At 44.0% G+C, this 21,710-nt stretch overlaps 1 protein-coding gene across 1 annotated transcript; it reads right to left on the reverse strand.

The window, feature by feature from the left end:
* Positions 1-888: 888 nt before the first annotated feature.
* On the reverse strand, positions 889-21,393 carry ZCCHC4 (zinc finger CCHC-type containing 4). Its single transcript, XM_054999871.1, has 13 exons — positions 21,278-21,393; positions 20,419-20,537; positions 16,996-17,078; positions 12,722-12,997; positions 10,877-10,957; positions 8,824-8,896; positions 8,048-8,198; positions 7,612-7,712; positions 6,245-6,366; positions 6,024-6,099; positions 4,144-4,195; positions 3,383-3,527; positions 889-1,271 (listed from the first exon to the last, which is right to left on the reverse strand). The coding sequence occupies exons 1-13, from the start codon at positions 21,354-21,356 to the stop codon at positions 1,148-1,150; spliced, it is 1,482 nt and encodes a 493-aa protein (XP_054855846.1). The 5' UTR covers positions 21,357-21,393; the 3' UTR covers positions 889-1,147.
* Between the last annotated feature and the right edge of the window lie 317 nt (positions 21,394-21,710).

The raw sequence follows: 21,710 nt of genomic DNA on the forward strand, positions 1-21,710 counted from the left end.
TTATGATTTTATGTTGGAAGGGGCCATACAGACCATCTAGTCCAACCCCCTGCCCAGTGCAGGATCAGCCTAAAGCATCTCTGACAAGTATTCAGCCTCTTCTTGAAAACTGCCAGTGAAGGGGAGCTCACCACCTCCCTAGGCAGCTGATTCCACTTTTGAGCTACTCTGACCGTGAAAAAGTTTTTCCTAATACCCAGCCGGTACCTTTCTGCATGTAATTTAAGCCTATTGCTTCGGGTCCTACCCTCTGCTGCCAACTGGAACAGCTCCTTGCCCTCCTCCAAATGACAGCCTTTCATATATTTAAAGAGAGCAATCATGTCCCCCCTCAGTCTCCTCCAAACTAAACATTCCCAAAGCCCTCAGCCTTTCCTCGTAGGGCTCAGTCTCCAGACCCGATCATCCTCGTCGCTCTCCTCTGCACCCTCTCAATTTTGTCCACATCCTTTTTGAAGTGAGGCCTCCAGAACTGCACACAATACTCCAGGTGTGGCCTGACCAAGGCAGTATAGAGGGGGACTATGACCTCCTGCAATTTTGACGCTATAGTCCCTTTGATGCAACCCAAGACTGAATTAGTTTTTGCCACCGCATCACACTGACTGCTCATATTTAGTTTACAGTCCACTCTTACCCCAAGATCCCTTTCACATATACTACTGCCCAGAAGTGTATTCCCCATCCAGTATTTGTGCTTCCCATTTTTGTGACGCAGAACATGAAGCTCCTGTGAAGCTCATGTTATACAATGAAGAGATCATATAGGTTTACCATTCTTGTATCTCTACATCCAACTACTGGCTTCCTAGCTGCTTTACAATGGATTTTAGCATGCTGTGGGGACATTCTTCAAATCCCCCAAAGATGAAAAAACACAGAAGAAACTAAAAAGCCATTTTACATTTATAAAGTACTATTCAATTAAATGGTTCTGCATTCTTAACAGCAAATCTGTCCTATGGTGAATAGAGGAATATCGATCAATGCTTCAGCCCTTCAAAAAAGATGTCCAGCTGATCCGTTTTACTGATCCTAAATTTGGTGACATTCTCATTTAGTGATGCAAAATGCAGGATCAACTCAGGTAGAGTTTGGATGTGTATTTGGAGACCTTGGGTAAATATGATGAAGAGTTCCAAAAAAATTATTTTAACCAAGAAGCCTTTTTTCCTTTCTTCTTTCTTCGTTTTGCAGTCTTAGCTTTCTTGCTATTTTTCACAACACTTGCTTTGACTATTTTTTTCTTTTGCTTTAGCTTCTGTCCACCTCTGCAAAACAAAACAACACTGACTACTGCACTTGCTAACACATAACATTAAAATATGAAATGTATTTACAGTTGTAAATGACTCCAGAAGCTGAAGGAGAATGCTTTCCAGAAGCACAAAGGGTGATCTAAAAAGAGCACCTCCAAGGGTGGAATCACAGTTTGCTCAGTAAGTGCTCTTTAACAGGAAATTCTGTAACAGACGGAGGGTGGAGCTTCCATCTTCTCTGTTCCATTTAGCAGAGATGAGTGGAACCTATGTTGTATTCCACTTCGATGCAATTTGTGTGCTTAGGGCACACAAATGCAAAAAGTATGATACGTGATTTCTGTAGAGTGGATCTCAGCAGTGCAATGAACATGCATTACGAAAATGCAGTTTATTGCCAAAGGACTGCCATGTTAGATTTGTACAGCAACACACACAACCAAGTATGTTAAAGACCAACAGATTTACAGTGAAATCAACAGGCTTAGCGTGGAGTAACTCTGCACAGGATTGCGCTGCTACTGAAGTCTAGAGCCCCACTTCATATGGGTTCTAGGTGTGTAGAACCTGATGCTATAGATAAATGTTAGTTTTAAGGCACCACAAGATGCCTTTTGATGTCTGTAATACCGACCCCCCACAGGGGTCGGTATTGGGTCCAATGCTTTTTAACTTGTTTATTAATGATTTGGAATTGGGATTAAGCAGTGAAGTGGCTAAATTTGCAGATGACACGAAATTGTTCAGGGTGGTGAAAGCCAGAGAGGATTGTGAGGCACTCCAAAGGGATCTGTCGAGGCTAGAAGAGTGGGCATCCATGTGGCAAATGAGGTTCAATGTAGCCAAGTGCAAAGTAATGCACATTGGAACCAAAAATCCAAAATATAAATACAAGTTGATGGGGTCTGAACTGGCGGAGACTGACCAAGAGAGAGATCTTGGAGTCATGATAGATAACTCACTAAAAACGTCAGCACAGTGTGCGACTGCCATAAAAAAAGCTAATGCTATGCTAGGGGTTATTAGGAAAGGGATTGAAAACAAATCAGCCGGTATCATAATGCCTCTGTATAAATCGATGGTGAGGCCTCATTTGGAGTACTGTGTACAGTTCTGGTCGCCACACCTTAAAAAAGATATCATAGCACTGGAAAAAGTACAGAGAAGGGCAACTAAAATGATTAAAGGGTTGGAACACTTTCCCTATGAGGAAAGATTGAGGCGCTTGGGGCTCTTTAGCCTGGAGAAAAGACGACTGAGGGGAGACATGATAGAGGTTTACAAGATAATGCACGGGTTAGAGAAGGTAGAGAAAGATGTGTTTTTCTCCCTTTCTCACAATACAAGAACTCGTGGGCACTCTATGAAATTATTGAGCAGTCGGGTTAGAACAGATAGAAGAAAATACTACTTTACACAAAGGGTGATAAACACATGGAATTCGTTGCCACAGGAGGTGGTGGCAGCTACAAGCATTGCCAGCTTCAAGAGGGGACTGGACAAATATATGGAGCAGAGGTCCATCAGTGGCTATTAGCCACAGGAGATAGATGGTATTCTCTTTGTGGGGAGGTGGTGCTCTGTTGTCTTGGTGCTGGAAGGAAGGCAGTGGGAGGGCTTCTGGTGTCCTGGCCTCACTGACAGTCCTTTAGATGGCACTGGATTTCTAGCCAGTGTGTGTGAGAATGTTGGACTGGATGGGCCACTGGCCTGATCCAACATGGCTTTGCTTATGTTCTTATGTTCTTAATAAACTGCACTGGTTCCTTATTAAAAAGCAGAAACAGCAGCACAATACAGATCTTAATCCTTGTTGGACATGTAATTGGCCACTATGGATTATGCTTTAATTATACTGTCAAGTTACGAACTGCTGAGTTTTTCCTTTGTAGCTCCAATGAAAATGAAATACTCCTTGTCTGAGGCATTGATATATACAAGGGATTAACATGCAGTTTTTATCCTAGGAGTGGAAAAACACAATAAATATTGGTGTCATGTCCACTCAGTGTGGAAACCACATTAAGATTCCATGGGATACTAAAATAGGATACAAACATATTTTAAAGAAATGCACAAAGCATCTCAGTTTTGCACAAAGAACTTGCACACAACTGACCTACCGGCAAACTCTTGTAGCTGTGTGCAGATCAGGGCAGGCAGTGCGCTTGTGGTCTGCTGCTCCACAAATGAAACATCTGGCATCGGCGTTCTTACAAGGGTGACTTGGAAGTGCACAGCGATCACAAATGCAACAGTGAACCCAAGCTGCAAAGGAAAAGATCGGAGGCCTGACAAGGGCAATCACGAAAACAAAACACCTCAAGAGAATTCCAAACATGAGGGGAGTGACTGAAAAAGGCCTTTCAAAAGAGAGCCAGTTTGGTGTAGTGGTTAAGAGCAGCAGGACTCTAATCCGGAGAACTGGGTTTGATTTCCCACTCAGCTGGGTGACCTTGGGCCACTCACAGCTCTCTCAGAGCTCTCTCAGCCCCACCCACCTCACAGGGTGATTGTTTTGAGGATAACACACTTTGCAAACCACTCTGAGTGGGTGCTAAGTTGTCCTGAAGGGCGGTATATAAATCATATGTTGTTGTTGTTATAATAAAACCATCTTTAGTCCATTCTGATATTAAACACAGGCTGCATGGAAGCAATCTCTCAGCCTTTTGGCCAATTTCTCCTATCAAATCAGTATTTTCTTAAAATATTTTAAAGCTGCCGTTCCATCGTTTGCAAAGGCTGCTTTGAGGCCTGTTCTTAAGCAGGCTGTTGTCGTCTCTCTGCACTGGGAACAGAGAAGGTTTGTTTGGCAGTTCACACTTGGCTTTTTTTAACTGAATAAAAATGTGATTTTTTTTAAAAAAAAGAAAATACTTACAAGGTTTTACACACATTTTGCAAAGAAGACAGTGCCTCCACCGCCTCCCATCCTATTTGAAAGAAGAAGTTAGGTACAGATTTTAAACAACAGGGTTATCTGAAGGGTCATCCATGATCTACTTTTCACTATAATCAAAAGTCCTGAGATTTTCCAGGTCTTTCCATAACGGCCCCAAATCGATAAGAGTACTGGGAGGGGCTTTGGAGAGAGTCCCCTCCTTTAGTTATCTTGGTATCACTTTTAATTACAATCTGTCATGGAAACCACATATCCAGGCTGCTCTGAAGGCCGCAAACATTTCATCAATGGCAATTAAAAAATTCTTTTACTCCAAAGGAGCAAAACATATACCAGCAGCCATTAGGATTTTTAATGCTAAGGTTATCCCACAGATACTTTATGGGTGTGGAGTGTGGATTGAAGGTGTATCCGACAACCTGGACACCCCTCTACACACATTTTTGAGGGAGATAGCGGCAGTCCCGAGATGCGTAGCAGGTACTGCACTTAGGGTGGAATTCACCCAACCCTCAATTGAGAAGAGAGCATGGATTACAGCCTTTAAGTTGTTCTTGAACAAGGAAATTTACAAGGACAATTCAGGGAAAGTAGGTTTTGCACACTTGATCCCGCAGGATACCTATAAGAGTAGCCGAACTAATTTAATTAACCAGAAACGAAAAATTCTGGATATTGATATAACATCCTTACAGACAAATGAGGCCCTAAGAGTTATAAAATTAAAACTAAAGGATCTCGATTACAGCAGTACTCTCCAGAGAGCCAGACGTACATGTTCGGGCTTATCCCTGGGACTTTCACCCCCAGAGGCTATTCCATCTTATTGCTATTCTTTAAAGATTCCAGCTCAACGCAGAGCCTTCACATTGGCTAGACTTAACTCCTTCCCCTCTAAAGTGCTTTCTGGTCGTTTCTCTGGACGAGTTTGTGACTGTGGACAAGTAAAGTTAGAGACCTTGGATCATATAATAGTTTTTTGCCCTAAGTGGAGTAAGGAAAGAGAGAGAGTTATTATTCCTATTATGTTAAAAGAAAAGCTTCCCTTCCTTCCTTGGGCAATCTCAGTGCTACTGTCTGATAACTTTCCTGACAATCAAACCTCTGCTATAGTGGCTTCCTTTTTAGCCACGGTGATAAAGAAACAAAATCTTCATGAGCTTAGATAGTTTAAAGTGATAATGACGAGTTATGTCTGTGTGAATTGGGTCTGTTCAAGTGTACAGTTCATATTTTGTTGGTGTTTGTATGGCTTATGGCTTCGGCCGGAAAAGCAATAAATAAACAATAAACAATATATTCACCCGGACCAGAGTGACTTGGACTTGGACCAGAGTAAGGTCATCACCAGGTCTCTGAGCCAGGCCCAGAGACAATGGAAAGTTTATAGCCCATACCTGTCCATATTTTTTTTATTTTTTTATGTCATTTCTAGTCCGCCTTTCTTACTGAGACTCAAGGTGGATTACACAGTGTGAGATTAGTACAGTCAATTTCAAAGACATTTCCATAAACAATGCCATAGGGTAAAGAAACACAAGTTCACAAAGACCTAGCATTAGCAAGAATCCAATCCAGAGTTGAAGAAGTGCTGAAACGGAACATAAGCCATTCTAGGACTGACATTAGACCACATGAAGCACAGGTAGCTCATAGGAGCATATATTTAAAGCAACAGGTAAGGCAACGCAGTGGCGAAGTCTGTGGTCCTTAACTCTCAGAAACAAGTTCCAGACCATGTACAAGACTGCAGCCGAGGCTTCCCATTATGGGGCTGCCTCTCCTCCACCCCAATCTTGACAGCCACTCACTCACTCTAGATGACATTTGTGCCAAACTTGTTTCCAAGGCACACTTACTTTGGATGTGCATGAATTGCAGATTTCACAGTGCTGGTTCTCTGAACTCACATATCGCTGACAGATGCAGCAAAACCTGGCAGACAAGACAGGAATTGAGATAATCACTCTGATACAAGAAATATTTCACTAGACACTGTTAAATTTGAGTAATCAGTATTTTTAAAATCACTCTTTTAACAAAATATCTTTAGCTATAGATAGAGGAACAAAACACTTACCGGTATCCTTCTTCCACAGGAAGCACTATCAAATGAGGTGAAAGATTAGTAAAAATACGAACAGGGGACTGTTTCCGGCCTGTCTTCCCGTGCTTATACAGGGCATGGTTATCATAGTCCACCTAGAAAATAAAAACACAGAATGGGAGGGGGGGGGGAATATTATTATTATTACTATTATTTCCTTTTTCACTAGGATTCAAGGTAGATTACAAGTATGATGACAATTATTCTGTCCATCAGGAAGCTAATTATGAAATATAACAAAATTTGAGTTTAACAGCAAAGATTCCTAGTAAAACAAAATAATGCAGTGGGGCTAGGATTAAAGAACCAGAAAAAACCCAGCAAGCAAACGTATCTTAGAAACATAGAGCTGGAAGGGACCCCCAGGGTGATCTAGTCCAGCCCCTGCACAATGCAGGAAATTCACAGCTATCTTCCCCCTGCCCCAGTGATCCCTGCTCTATGACCAGAGGAAGGCCAAAATCCTCCAGGACCCCGGCCAATCTGGCCTGGAGGAAAATGCCTTCCTGACCCCAAAGTGGTGATTGTCATTACCCTGGGCATGTAAGAAAGCACCACGAGAGCTTGGCACTGGCTCATCCCTTCATGGCCCCCCTCTCCTGATCTGCATACATTCATACTGAGTCATAGAACCATCATGCCGTCAGGTGGCCATCTAGCCTCTTCTTAAGCATCTCCAAGGAAGGAGGGCGCACCACCTTCCAAGGAAGTCTGTTGCTTAAAAGGCAACAAGACAATCGGTGTATGAAAACTATCCCCAACAGAAGCCACCTTCTGAGCTGAACCATTGCACCACAACTTTGCTCCCTCAATATGTTCCTGAATAATTCTGTTTTGTTCATTTTACTGGAATACCACCACATACATCTGCCATTTATAGGCACTATTTGTAGACAAGTCCTACTTTCCATACACTGGTCTCTATCCCTAAGGTCTATAATTACATTGTGGCACACATTTGCCTACTTTTACACACAGATCAGGGTAAGAGAGGCCCAAAGCCTATATTCAAATCAATGGATTGGAGTAATACAGCCTCCTACTGTGAAGATCCTTGGATTTCCCAAACTGCTACTCCAGAAAGTTTGTGTGTGTTTGGGGAGAATAGACTTCCACAGCATCTCTCACTGCAGCATGAGAAATTATCATTAGGAAACCCAAAGAACTTAGGTGTACAAGACTGTCTGACTCACCAGATGATACAAAAAAAAATTAAGAACCAGAACCATTATCAGAACAGAAAAAAAATTAATGCCATTGTTTATTTAACTCAAAGGAATAGACTCCCAAAAGTCTGTGGCAAAACTTGTATTATATTTTCTAGTTCACTATACTTTTACCTGATAATCCAGCATCCTAAAACTTGGGAAAAATTCAAGAATGCGTGATTCAAAAAAATATGGAAATATCCAAAATATGGGTAACTCTTTGCTGGCAGCATCTATTAAATAAAAGACATATATAGAGAGTAAGAGTCAGACAGAGAGATTTGCTTTTTGAAACCTTCAGGACAAATGGATAATAAAAATCTACAAGCAGCCTAATAGCATACAACCTCACAAGAAGTTTGGTAATGGAAGCTAGCCTCACCCCCCCCCCCACATTCAGCCTTTAATTAAAGCTTTAGATGATCAGTCTACGGAGTTAAAATTCACAGTACTGATACAGTCTGTTAGAAATATTTTAAAAGTATCTGGAGTCAGAGTTGCAATCATTGCTTAAAACCAGATCATCCTCTGAAAAACTCGCTTTGCTAATTGCTGCCCCAATAATTACCTGCACAGCCTGTTTGTTTCCACATTGCAACCAGCTGTTTGAAAGTAAACGCCAGAGCTTCCACTAAGCCTCCAAATGGAGGATCAGCCACCATGACGATCCTTTTGTCTTTGTGCTGCTGCAAGAATTTCTGACATACATCACGGGCAGCCTGTAAAAGATCACAGGGTCCATTTCAAACTCAGGCTGCAATCAGATGTCAGACTTAGCCATGGCTCAATAAAAATGTGCATGAAGACAGCTTGCTGCTAAGCATTCTCATGTGCCTCCCTCCACTCCCCCTCCTCACACAGAGAATTGTGGTTAAAATCTAACCCCCGTCGCCCAGGATGCAGGAAGGCAGGTGTGTGGGCTTAGTGGCGTTAGCTCCCGCTACATGAAAGGTTTAGAGCCCCAGAGGCAGTGGAGGAGGGGAGCTAACCCCAGTCAATGCACACGTCTTCACTTGTATCTCATAGGATAGCTGGAATTAGTTTTTAATCACAATTCTGTGTAACAGAATGGAAGGGCAACAATCTGGGTTCATGCCCATTTTTACTTGCTTAGGGTTGCCATTAAAACGTTTCAAACATTAGAAAGCATTTCAAATACAAATATACAAAAATGTTTAAAATGATTGAATAAAATATAATGCAAACACATTAAAATATATAAACAGAGAGAAGGGCTAATAAAAGTTGGTGAGAGAACACCAAACAAAACAGTATGTTCAGAGCACCACATCTCCCCAAGACAGAACTCAGGTAACCGTGGCTTAGACCTTGGCTGTCCCTTACCTCTCCACCGAAGAAATAATGGTTAAACATGTTGTAGTGGCAAAATTCCTCCTCTGTACAAAACTGAGAGTACCTGTGAAGAAATTACTCCCATTACCAGAAAGCCTGCCGCACAAAGAACTGGTTGATCAGCTCAAGTCGATATGGCTGGGGAGTTCAGGTCAAGCAACGGCTTCCATTCGCGATGTTCTCATTGATTCAACCCTTTATCCTCTGCTTCCCTCTTCTTGCTTCCTAGTCTACTGCCTACTAACCTTCCTTCAGCCACCTCGTTCTCCTTGACCCACCCTCCTCTTGAGTTTCCTTACCACCTCGGTCCTCTCCCAACCCTCAGCCTGCTCCACCGAGCAGCTCCTGTGAGGAGTTTTCATCCCGCAACAGCCTTCCCTTCTTTCATGCACGTTTCAGAAATGGTGTTCACTCAATGGATGGAATGTTCAAGAATTTCTGGGGCTGCCGTAAGTGTACTATACATTACTAAAAATTTTGACAGGCTACAAAACAGTTTAGGGAGCAGCCCCAATAACCACAAGTTTCTTCCAAAAAATCCCCCCACTTAAAAACAAATCTGGCCATTTGACACAGAAGACTGATTTTTGAAAATTTCTGGCCTTCCCTGTTTATCTACATAACAGAATCATCACAGATTTTGGTCATACAATGAGGACGCTTAAAAACAGAGCGGATTCTGAACCAGAAGAAAACTCAATGCAATCCTAAGCAAAGTTACTCCAGTTTAAGCCCATACACACCCACACCCCCTCCCAGGTGATCTCTAGATCAGAGGGCATTCAGAATTCGGGGCGGGGGGGGGAATGGGAGCTATTGGAGATTTTAGGTAATCCCGTCTTCCCGCTTCTAGTGGCTTCCGACAACCAGTGGAGGAGAGTTGATTTAAACTGCTCACCGTGCGTTAAGGTTCAAATCCCAAACTTCTTCCCAGGTCTGTAAAAATGTGGCACTCCGCATTATTAGCGGATAGCCTTCAGGCCCCAGGGCCTCTCGGAATGCATACCCAAGAGCCGTACTGGATGTGTTTCTGTCATAAATATACCTAACTAAAGTTGCCCTGTCTGGAGTGCTGTTTTTACATCCTAAATTTTTACTTGTTATGAGCCTGTTTATCACCCCAGATCCTCCCAGATCACCGGCCTCCTGAAATGGCCTCTTTATCAAGTTCTCCGTTGGGTCACCGTGCTGGGCTGTTTCCCCCACAAGAAGCTCCTGGGTAATGGAACGCCTTTCCTGAAGAGGCACAGAGGGCCCGAGGCCATCCACAGGAAATGCAAAGCCATTATTGGTAGGTGGGTATTTTGCAGTTCATTTCACATGGAGGGTATTATATTGAGAGAAAGTTGTATAGCTGTATTATAGTAGTATCTTGTCTGTTTTCTGATTTATTTTATTTATGTCATTTATAGTCTGCCTTTCTCACTGAGACTCAAGGCAGATTACACAGTGTGAGGCTAGTACCGTCAATGTCAGGAACATTTCCATGAACAATGCCCTAGGGTAAATAGATACATGTTCACAAAGACGCAGCATTAGTAGGAGTCCAATACAACATAGTGGTGAGGTCTCTGGTTCCTAACTCATTAGGGAATCATCTGAGACCCCCCTCCCTACAATCCATCTCTCCTATCTGAATAAAAAGCCTTAGGTTTTGCATCGTTTGCGGAAAGCAGGGAGAGTGGGGGCCCTTCTCCCCAATGGGGATTTAAAGCAGATTACATCATTCTCCTCTCCTCCATTTTATCTTCACAACAACCCTGTGAGGTAGGTTTGGCTGAGTGTGTGTCACTGGCCCAAGGTAACCTAGAGAGCTTCCAGGGTAGAGCAGGAAATGAACTTGAGCCGCCCAGACCCTACTGCATTCCTCTAGCAATTAAACGACCTTGCGTTGTCGTGGTTGGTCAAAAAGGTGGCATCTAAATAAACCTGGGCATGTGATGACAATGGTGGCTGCGGAGCAGAGGGAAGAGAAGAAGCTGATTAATGGCAGGAACTGCTGCAGTAAAAGGAAGGCAGCATCTACCTCTCACGAATGTCCTACCTGAAATCAATATCTAGCAAAAGGCTTCTAATGGGATTCTCCTGTTCCTGTGATGCTTGGAGTTTGATCAGTTCATGAAGTCTGAAAAAAATCAACACAAATCCATTTCAGTGTACAACACAAGAGCTTTAGTCAATGGCAATGAATAATATACAAAAGGATCTTTTTCAGGGCTGAGTGCCACATGAACAGTTCCCTGCTCAGTGTCCTGGTTACAGTATACACACAAGCTACTGAAATACTACCCAACCCAGGAAGGAAGCTTGTTGGGTACTATCCCATGGGACAATCCCAGCGATGGAAAGGATTCCTGCCCATGGAGCGTATCTTGCTTGCATCTCCGCTCCCACAGAAGCCCCAAATGCCTCCTAAAAGGCTGCTCCCTCAGGCCAGGAGACGCTATGAGGGCTCATCAGGGGGAAGGTGGGAGGTCTGCAGCAGAGCAGAGGAAGTGGCGAGAATCCCCCCGCTTGCAAAAAACCTCTGTGGGAGCCAAGCCATTATAAGAGGAGCAGTCCTAAGTAAAAGCATGGAGGCCCTCAAGGTCTCACGATTGCCTATGTCTGCGGACAGCCGTCTGCTCCGAGGTGTGCTACGAAAATGTGGGTAGAACTATGTAGGTTTAGAGGCGAAGAATACCAGCCTCTCTCTCTCAAGTTCACACGCAGAATGGAAAAGGAAGGCAGGTGCCGTTCCATCTAAAGTCAACTTTATTGCAGGGATTTGCCTCATTGGTGGAGGAGACTAGCACTTCCTGATGGGACGGTACTTCTTCAGACTACACACGGGGGCCGATACGTTTGAAGAAGCCCCCATATAAAGGAAGATTCCATGTACACAGGAAACTAGCATGCCAGGGAAAAGATGAGGCTGGTATCCAACTTGGTGAGTGTGTGCCATCTGTTCTAGAGTCCCTTCTCTAATATGCATGCATGCTGGGACAAGCTTCACTCAGCACATGCCTAGAGGCATCTTCCTTTATCACTTCACACCAAATAAATCATTATTAAACTGCCATTTTTTCATTGTACACAAGAACACACACGTACATTATACTACATTATAGCATATCATATATATTATACAGAATCAGACCATCGGTCCACCAAGGACAGACAAGCAGCAGCTCTCCAGGGCTCTCTCAAGCAGAGGGGCCTTTCCCATCACCTGCTGCCAGATCTCGTAAATAGAGATGCCGGGGATTGAACCTGAGACCTTCCACGGGCCAAGCAGATGTTCTACCACTGAACAGCGGCCCCTCCCCACACTTGGATATACATTTGGATAGGAATTCCAAAACTGTTGGTAAATTTAGCTGCAACTCTAGGTACACCTTCTTGGGAGAGAGCTCCATTGAATAAAATGGGACTTACTTCTGAGTAGACATACTTTGGCTTGCACCCTTTATTTATTATTTCCTTCTTCTAAGGCACTCAAGGAGGTATGTCATCATGAGGCAAGACAGCCGCTTTGTGGAGAGCGCAAAGACACTCTGTTAACTCCACCTTACAAAGGACCATTTGAAGCGCCCTTATGATTATCTGTCCATCTTGTCCAGTATTGTCGTCTCTGACTGGCAGCAGAACAGAACACAGCCCCACATTAAAGAATTCCCCTTTATCTGACACATTAGCTAGAGGCTTAAGCCAACCTAACTTTTGTTAATATCTGACATCAAATTGAGAGATAACGGATAGGGTCTTCGGTTGTATTAGTGAACTTCTATTGATGTATCAAATTTTGGGGTTCACAGTAGCCTTTTTTTAGGGTGCACCCCCTCACACACACTGATTCCCATCACCAGGGCCAGTTCTCAGGAGTGAACGAACACACTTTATGACAGACCTTGGGGTGCCGACACAAAGCACTCTCTTGAATCCATGTGCAACAATGAGGTCCAGCAGGAACTGGCAACTTCGCTCAGCAAACAGGTACTGCGCGTTGGTCTTCTTGTTCTCCAGGGGACTGAGGAGCTGGCTGGGTCTTCTCAGCTGGGCAAACGAGACTTTGCTAAGTACCTGATGGCCAGAATGTCGGCTCCATTCAGGTGGAAGGAGGAGCTGTTGGCATTCTTGACAAAATTTCCTTTCCAATAATGGCAAGATGACAAACTCCTTGTACCTTACAGTATAAAGCAAATCAGGCAATTGTCACAGGTGCAACCCTTGCTTGCGTTTGGTCTCTCACTCCTGGCCTTTGGGGCATCTGTCTCTCATACACACACTCACCCCCGCCCCCATGCATCTAGATTGTATGTACTTTAGGGCAGAGACCCGAGGTCCACTTGACTTACTATGAAGTGCTGTGAACACTGATAAACAACAAATAGCAACTACATCTACCTCCCACCCCAAAGACAACCCATCATCTCTTAGGCCTCATTATTTAATTTCAGAGTTCAAAATATAATTTAACTCTCAAACACTAAATTTAACAGCGTATGAAAGACGAACTTTGGCTAGATTTTGCCCCATTATTTAACTATTTCTAGGCCACCTTAATAACATACTAACATTCGATTTATATACCGTCCTTCAGGACAACTTAACACCCACTCAGAGCAGTTTACAAAGTATGTTATTAATTATCCCCACAACAACAATCACCCTGTGAGGTAGGTGGGGCTGAGAGAGCTCTGGAAGAGCTGTGACTGACCCAAGGTCACCCTTTCCCCACTAAAGGGAGCTCAAGGTGTCTTAGACAAATTCAAGTAGTGTAAAAGCTTCCATCAATAAAAAACAAACACAGTAATATTCATGGTATCACAGCCATAAAAAATCAACAGAAGATTCTTCTAAACAGAACACACAAACCAGTATTCCATCTGATACGCCATAGTCAGGAATAGGGCATTTGTTTGGGGGTGGGGGGAAGGGTCACATCAGAAACTCCTGATCTGAAAAGGCTGGTTCTAATGTATTTATTTCAGCCAGACATAATTAATATGACGTTTACCAAAATACAGCTGGAGGACTATCTTTCACATGAAGGTGAGAAAGTTGAGCAAACCTTATTATTATTATTATTATTATTATTATTATTATTATTATTATTATTATTATTATTATTATTATTATAACATCCATTGACTACTGCTGTGTTTTGATTTAAACAGGACTGGTAATAATCATCCTGCTTGGCAATTAACAGATTATCAGAATTCATCTTTGCAGCTACACTGTTATAATGGCTTGCCTCATAAGGACTGCATGTGAAATCTACAAACATGGTATGGAAGCTGTCCTTTGCCAGAAATAAAGATGGTGCTTGGAAGTTTGCAGAAGCCTTTGAGACACATCAGAGTTTACTGATACCCTCTGGATCTCTCAAAATCTTAAGAAGTATCAGAAGTCAGTGTTCATCAAGTTTATGACATTTATCACAACATATATATTTATGCACTTCTGTATTCGGGGAGTTACCCTGACCTCTTACTGAGTTGCCAGACATTTATCCTCCACAGAAATTGAGTCCCAGTACAATAACGGCAGCACAATCTGGAATAATTATGGATCAGTGACACTTGGGCATAGCTATGGTATTAATACATTTAAAAGCCAAAGAGCAATGTAGTATTGAAGTGTGGGATCTCTGACCCCTTATAATGTTTAAAAGCAAATTTTCTTTTCCTTGTAAGTGAACCTGTGAGGAAACTTTCTACATTATCAAAATCTGATGAGGGCCACAAGGGGGCAGATGGACTTGCCCTGTGGGCTAGATCCAGCTCCCTCTAGGCCACCATACACCTGATATAGTAGTTATTTTTAAATTTGTGTAAGGTGCTTTGAGTTTTTCAGGAGAAAAGTGGGATCTAAATATTTTAAATAAATAAATGAAACAGGGCATAAAAGTTGATTCTACAACAGGTCAAAATTAATCCACTCTAAGCTACCTTGGGCCAAGCGGAAAGATGAAGTACAGGTATTTTAACCGATTAATCTTTAAAGGTGCCATGGGCTTCTTTGTTCTTTCTGCGATGACATTTATTTTATTTTATTTCTATTTTATTGTATTTATATTCTGCCCTCCCCACAAGCAGGCTCAGGGCAGATAAAAACATTAAAACATTTAAAACATTTCATTAAACATTAAACATAAAACATTAAAAACATTGTATAAAGATATTAAAAATAGCAGCACTCTTTTCTTGGTGGCGGCAATATCGTTGATTCCAGAAAGTGCAACAGTGCAATTGAACATGGCAGCAGCTTCAGAACAGTGGTGGGCAGCTCTCATAGGGAGGGGAGTAGATGTTATATCCTCCAGCCAGTGGAGGCCCAGCCTCAGCCATAAGCCTGGCGGAACAACTCTGTCTTACAGGCCCAGCGGAAAGATAGTAGATCCTGCCGGGCCCTGGTCTCGGTAGACAGAGTGTTCCACCAGGTAGGAGCCAGGACTGAGAAAGCTCTTGCTCTAGTCGAGGCCAGGCGGGCCTCCTTGGAGCCAGGAACTGATAGCAATTTCTTTTCTCCTGATCGGAGAGTCCTCTGGGGAATATACGGGGAGAGACGGTCCCTCAGGTATGCTGGCCCCAGTCCACACAGGGCCTTATAGGTCAACACCAAAACCCTGAACCTGATCCGATACTCCACTGGCAACTAATGCAGCTCGCGCAATACTGGTGTAATATGCGCCCTATTTGGTGCTTTCATAATGATGCGCGCCGCTGCATTTTGCACCAGCTGTAATCTTCGGGTCAGGCACAAGGGTAGGCCCACGTAGAGCAAGTTACAGTAATCCAACCTAGAGATGACCGTTGCCTGGATCACTGTAGTTAAGTCACAGGTAGACAGGTAAGGGACAAGTTGTCTGGTCTGCCGCAGGTGGAAAAAAGAAGACCTGAGAACCGCTGTGACCTGTGCCTCCGTTTTCAGGGAGGCATCTAGGATCAGCCCCAGGCTCTTAACCCTTGGAACAGGCACAAGCTGTGCCCCATCGAGGGTTGGGAGCTGGAGTCCCGAATCCAGTCCCCCATGGCTCAAGTATAGGACTTCCGTCTTTGTTGGGTTCAGTTTCAGCTGACTCTGCTTCAACCAACCAGTCACGGCTGCAAATGCATGTTCCAGGACATCTGGGGCTGAGCCGGGCTGGCCGTCCATCATCAGATACAGCTGGGTGTCATCTGCATATTGATGACACCCAAGCCCAAAACTTCGCACCAGCTGGGCAAGGGGGCACATGTAGATGTTAAACAGTAAACGGGAGCATATTGCTCCCTGTGGGACCCCACACACCAATGGGTGACGGGGTGACAATTTCTCCCCAAGCGCCACCCTCTGTCCCCGACTGTGGAGAAAAGAGACAAGCCACTGTAAGGCAGTCCCTCGTATCCCCACATCGGCGAGGCGGTGAGTCAGAAGATCATAATCGACTGTGTCAAATGCTGCTGACAAATCCAGTAATATCAGCAGCGCTGAACCACCTCGGTCCAGATGTCTGCGAAGGTCGTCTGTGAGGGCGACCAGCAGCGTTTCTGTCCCATGTCCTGGCCGGAACCCAGACTGAAAAGGATCTAGGGCCAAGACATCATTCAGAAAACCCTGTATCTGTCCCGCCGCCGCCTGCTCAATCACCTTTCCCAGAAACGGGAGGTTCGCGACTGGGCGATAATTGACCAGGTCAGTGGGGTCCAGTGATGGTCTCTTCAGGAGCGGTCTCACCACGGCTTCCTTTAGTGGCCCGGGGAAAACCCCAGTGCCCAAGGATGTGTTAACAATGGCCTCCAGCGAGGACCGTAGACCATCGGCACTGGCCTTTACCAGCCACGATGGGCAAGGGTCCAGTGGGCACGTGGTGGGCCTAACAGATTGCAGGGTCCTGTCAATCTCTTCCCCGGAGAGTGGACTGAACTGATTAAATATTGACCCTAAAGACGGCCAAGGGGTCTCTAGTTCCTTCACTGTATCAACTGTGGCTGGCAGGTCACGGCGGAGAGACATACACCCCTTCAGGATGTTTAAAGTCCTCAAGATTTCTAGCAAACTGTCCATGATCCTGCACACAACACCAATTCATTATGGGGGCTCAGCGCCCCCCTATCAATTCAGTACATAAGCATTTTAATAAAGGAATACTGATCTATTAAAACCCATAACATGTGCACTGTTTGGAAACCATACCTTTCCACATTTTGTGCGTGAGAGAAAAAGGGCTGCTGACTTCGGTTGTACTTCTCCTGTGCTAAAAGTCTAGCTTCAGACACCTGAAAAGACACATAAGAGAAAACTCTAAATCTAAAGTGAAAATCTTTCCACCAACAGATTTTCAAAGGCACAGCACAGTTTTAAAGTTTCCTTTCACAACAAATGTTCCAGCCCCTCCCCCCAATCACAAGCAAACAAATAACAAATAATAATCCCAAAATGTGCTCCTTACAAGTTCTTATCTACAGAAACAAAGACTAAAAAGCCATCCTATGCAGGTGTACTCAGAATCCTACTAAGGCCAATTTAAAGGTGTTTACTCTCAAGAAGCTGACAGGAAGAAAATTCATTCATTTGAAATGTAGCACTGGAGAAGAGTTTTGTGGTTACCATGGACAGCCAAAAAGACAAATAAGTGAGTTCTAAATCACATCAAGCCTGAATTTTCTCTACAAGCTACAATGACAAAACTGAGGCTGTATTTTGGGCACATCACAAGAAGACAAGGTTCTCTGGAAAAGTCAACAGTGCTAGGAGAAGTGGAAGGCAGTAGGAAAAGACGAAGACCCAAAGTGAGATGGCTGGACTCAATAAAAAGAAGCCATGTCCACTGATCTGAGCAAGATCTGAGCAAGTCTGTTAATGACAGGTCGTTTGGGAGGTCTTTCATTCACCGGGTCGCCACAGGTCAGAGGTGACTTGATGGCACATAACGCACACACACTCCCAGGAAAGCGTTCTTAGGACTGCACTGGCAGTAAGTATCTTATTTTGAGAGGCAGCTTGACTCTCAAGAATGTACACCCTGGAAATCTTGTTGTTCTTTAAGGTGCCACTAGACTTGAATCTCACTGTCAGTAAGTATAACTGAACACATTTAGCCAGCCATCCCACTATTATCTCTCTCAGATCGGTCTTGTGTTACTCTATAAAGTCTAATGGGTATTAATGGCATTATACAGGGTATTTTCTGTGGTGGCACCTTGCCTTTGGAATATCCTCTCCCTTGAAGTTTGCCTGGCTCCTACTTTACTTTCTTTTAGCCACCAGGCTAAAATGCATCTGTTTACCAAGGCTTTAAATTAGGGGCTTTATCATGTTCGTTTTTTAATGAACTGATTATTTTATAGGTAGTTTTTATGCTGCTTATACACTCTGGTTAGTGTTTTAACAGATTGTGTATTAATATTGTGGATTTTAATTACAAGCCATCTTGAGCAGAACTCTGAAGAGGCAGCCTAAAAATTTCTAGAGGAATAAAGAAAATTAATAATAAATATAGCCTCCTTGGCTCTTTTTTTAAAAAACAAATATTCCCTCTCGCCTCTTCTTGTTTCCACTTCTGTTTTTCAAAATTATATAGTGAATGAATGTACTTGGGCTGTTGTTTTTCTACCACTATAATACCTAAGCTTTTTTCCTGCAGGGACTTAATAAATAATAAAAAATATACTGCGTAGTGTAGTAGTTAGACTGTGACCAGAATCTGGGAGGCCCAGGTTTGAACCTCTGCTCGGCTACAGAAGCTGGCTGGGTGAATCTTAGAATGGGCGGACACCCTCTCAGCCGAACATACCTCACAGGGTTGTTACAAGGATAAATGAGAGGAGAGTAGAATGATGCAAGCAGCTTTGGGCCCCATTTGGGAAGGCGGGCAGGGTATAAATGAAGAAAATCAGTAAAAGAATCTCGGTGTCCAGTAATATCAGGAGCCAATACGCTCCTACTACTTTGATCTATTTTTATTTCTTCCTTCCTCCAAGGAGATTAACATGGCCTACATACTTTCTCCCCACCCAAATCCCATTTTATTCTCACGCCACTAATGTGAGGTTAGTGAAGCTGAGACCTTCTTGGATGAATGGGGATTTGAACCTGGGTGCCTCAGGCCCTCGACCAGCAGCCACTATGACCCATGAATGCAACTGCTTAATGCCAGGGACAAATTATTTCAGGAACATTAAGGCCATTTGTGTTTCTATTCACTAGCAGCCTCTTTGCATCATAAATTAAGAACACCATCCAGACCCTGTTGAGTTCAGCAGGAGGTATTAAAGCATAATTTCCACACTGTAAATCAGTCTGTCTGTCTATCACTGCTCCTACGGCTATTGCCTTAAGCAGAAATTAAAATGGGAAGAACCTTACTTAGTATCATGTCTCTGATGTTCAATTATTGCCCCTATATATTTTGCCACAGAAAGGGTAGTGGAATTATCTGTATCCAATAACAACCACGTCACCTGGGCTCTCACACTAGGTAGTTCCACATTTTCAAGCAGAAGGAAGATCAAGCTAGCCCTCAGCTCATCAAATATGGGGACACTCCATAATCGTAGGTTCAATGGTTTCAATTTTTTCATCTTGGCATCTGCATGTTCTGTTGGCATATGGTACTTTCCTGTATCTACCCTCCAAAACTGCTGAGGGAAGAGAATTCATTCTTGCCAATGTAAAAGCTCTTCTGAGCGTTGGTACTATAAGATGGTAAAAATACCTCGGCAGTTGCATCGGGAAGGCTATACCTAAGTAAAGAGTCGAACATACCCTCTGTGCCCTAACAGATGTACGAGTAACGTCCAACTTCCTGACACGCATTTTTATTTGCCTTATTATATCTTTGGTCTCTGTAGTCTTGACCATATTGGTAGTTATTCCAAGGCATTTCATTTTCTTTCCCAATAGTTGATCCCAGTGACTATTATATTTATCTGCCTGAATGAGTCCAAGTAGAGTGGGCCCTCCCTCAGATTTTAAAGTCTTTACTTTAAAAAGAAATACTTTTATCCATGCCTTAGCTTCCATTGATATTTTGCTCAATTCAGCTCTCAGAGCTATTCCCGAAACGCATCCGGGAGTAGCCAATAAATGTCGGAAAAAATCGTACGGGATGTAATCCATTCTCTAGATTCAGCCTCAATCCAGATTTATGCACCATACAAAAATTGATTTAGAAGCTTGGCATTATATACCTTTAGGGCCGAGGGCACAAATTCGCCTCCTGCTGTACAAAAATATTTTGCAATTGTCCTCCCTACTCTCAAGGCAGTGTTTATTGCTAAGTCCAAACGTGTTTTCCATGTAAGAGATGCTTCAAAATGGATTCCCAGGTATTTAAATGGGTTAACTTGTTCCTTAGATCGGCCTGTTACATACCATCTGAAGATTTTTCCCCTTTTCCTAAATATCATGGCCTTGGATTTCACTACAGTAATAGACAAGCCTTCATGGTGTCAGTAATACTCAAAGTTTTTAATCAATTTGTGGAGTCCCACAACTGATCTGGAGACAGGATGTGAGATCATTTCTATATAAGTTAAATCAATTAGATGTAAATATGCTACCTGGGATTAAATATATTAGGATTTTTCAATTAACTCGACACCCCTTTCTGCTTACCTTTTCATCTTCCCATTGAAAAAAGCCACAGTCTTTTCTTTCTCTGCAAGCAGAACAAGCATAAAATCTTCTCCCTTCTTCCTTCCCTTGACGAATCTTTGCAAACAGAAGAGCAGGCCCTGAAAGACAATCGATTACTTCAATGCTTTTTAAAGTCAAATTGAAGAGAGAAAGATGTGAACACCCTAACTACACATAGCAGAGAATGCTTGAGATTCACATCAAAAATATTCCTGCCTTTCAAGAGAGCAATATTAAGAATATAAAGGTACAGCTACAGGTACAGAACAGTTGCAAAATATTTTTTAGAGGTCAGGAAATCTGCTTGGATTTTAAGTTTACACCATTTCTCTGCTGGATAGTTTAGGGTAGTATTATAGAGGGAAAGCACTGAACTGGTAAGTAATATATCACTTACCACAAAACACTAGAAAAATAAGCTTTATTAGCTCCAACCCAAAACTGCAACATAACCTACACTGTGATCGTTGGGGGGGGGGGGGGGCGCAGCTGTATTGATCGGCGCTAGAACAGCAGAGCACGGGCCTTTGAGAGTCGAAGCGCCCCTCCTCAGGTGTCTGAAGAAGGGAGTTCTGCCTCTCAGGGCGCTCCTGGACTCTCGGTATCTGACGGAGAGAGCCGTGGCCCACGGAAGCTCCCTCCCTACCACCAATGTCGTTCGTCTTCTGGGTGCTCCTGGACTCTCGCTCTTTTCTAATGCGGCCCGCACACGAACCCGGCGACCCATCTCCGTCTACTCCCCTTCCAGGGCTTTCATATCTGGGCTTGGAAGCCTGGGCCCCGACCCCTCCGGCGTCCGTGAGGCAGGAGACCCGCGCCCCGGTCGCGGCGGACTCACCGTGCGGGCAATGAGGGGCGGGGGCGCCGGGGGGCCCGTCCAGCAGCAGCGCCACCCCCGAGCGCCGACCCCCGGCCATCGCCCCTCAGCACTACGCGCACGCGCAAGGCAACCGGCACCCCCCCCCTTGCCCCCGAGTGCGCAGGCGCCGGAGCTGGCCGCGGAAGAGGGGGTGCCTGTCTTGCACCCCGCCGGAAACCGGACGTGAGGGCTGCAGTTCGGCGCTCTAGTCTTTCTCTTGTCGGTGCTCTCGTGGCCAGGAGTGCTGGGAGGGCTCCTTCGGGGCCTCCAAAGCAGCCAAGGCGGGAAGGCGAGGCCGGGCGAGGCTTCGCGCCGCCTCCTTTGAGCCGTTACGGTTCCTTGTCCTCACAAACGCGGGTTCTTATTCTGAGGAAGGGGAGACCCCTTCGGCCCGCTCCTTATGCTCTTCCAA

Source organism: Eublepharis macularius, chromosome 15 (genome assembly GCF_028583425.1).
Source record: "Eublepharis macularius isolate TG4126 chromosome 15, MPM_Emac_v1.0, whole genome shotgun sequence".
Lineage (NCBI taxonomy): Eukaryota > Metazoa > Chordata > Lepidosauria > Squamata > Eublepharidae > Eublepharis > Eublepharis macularius.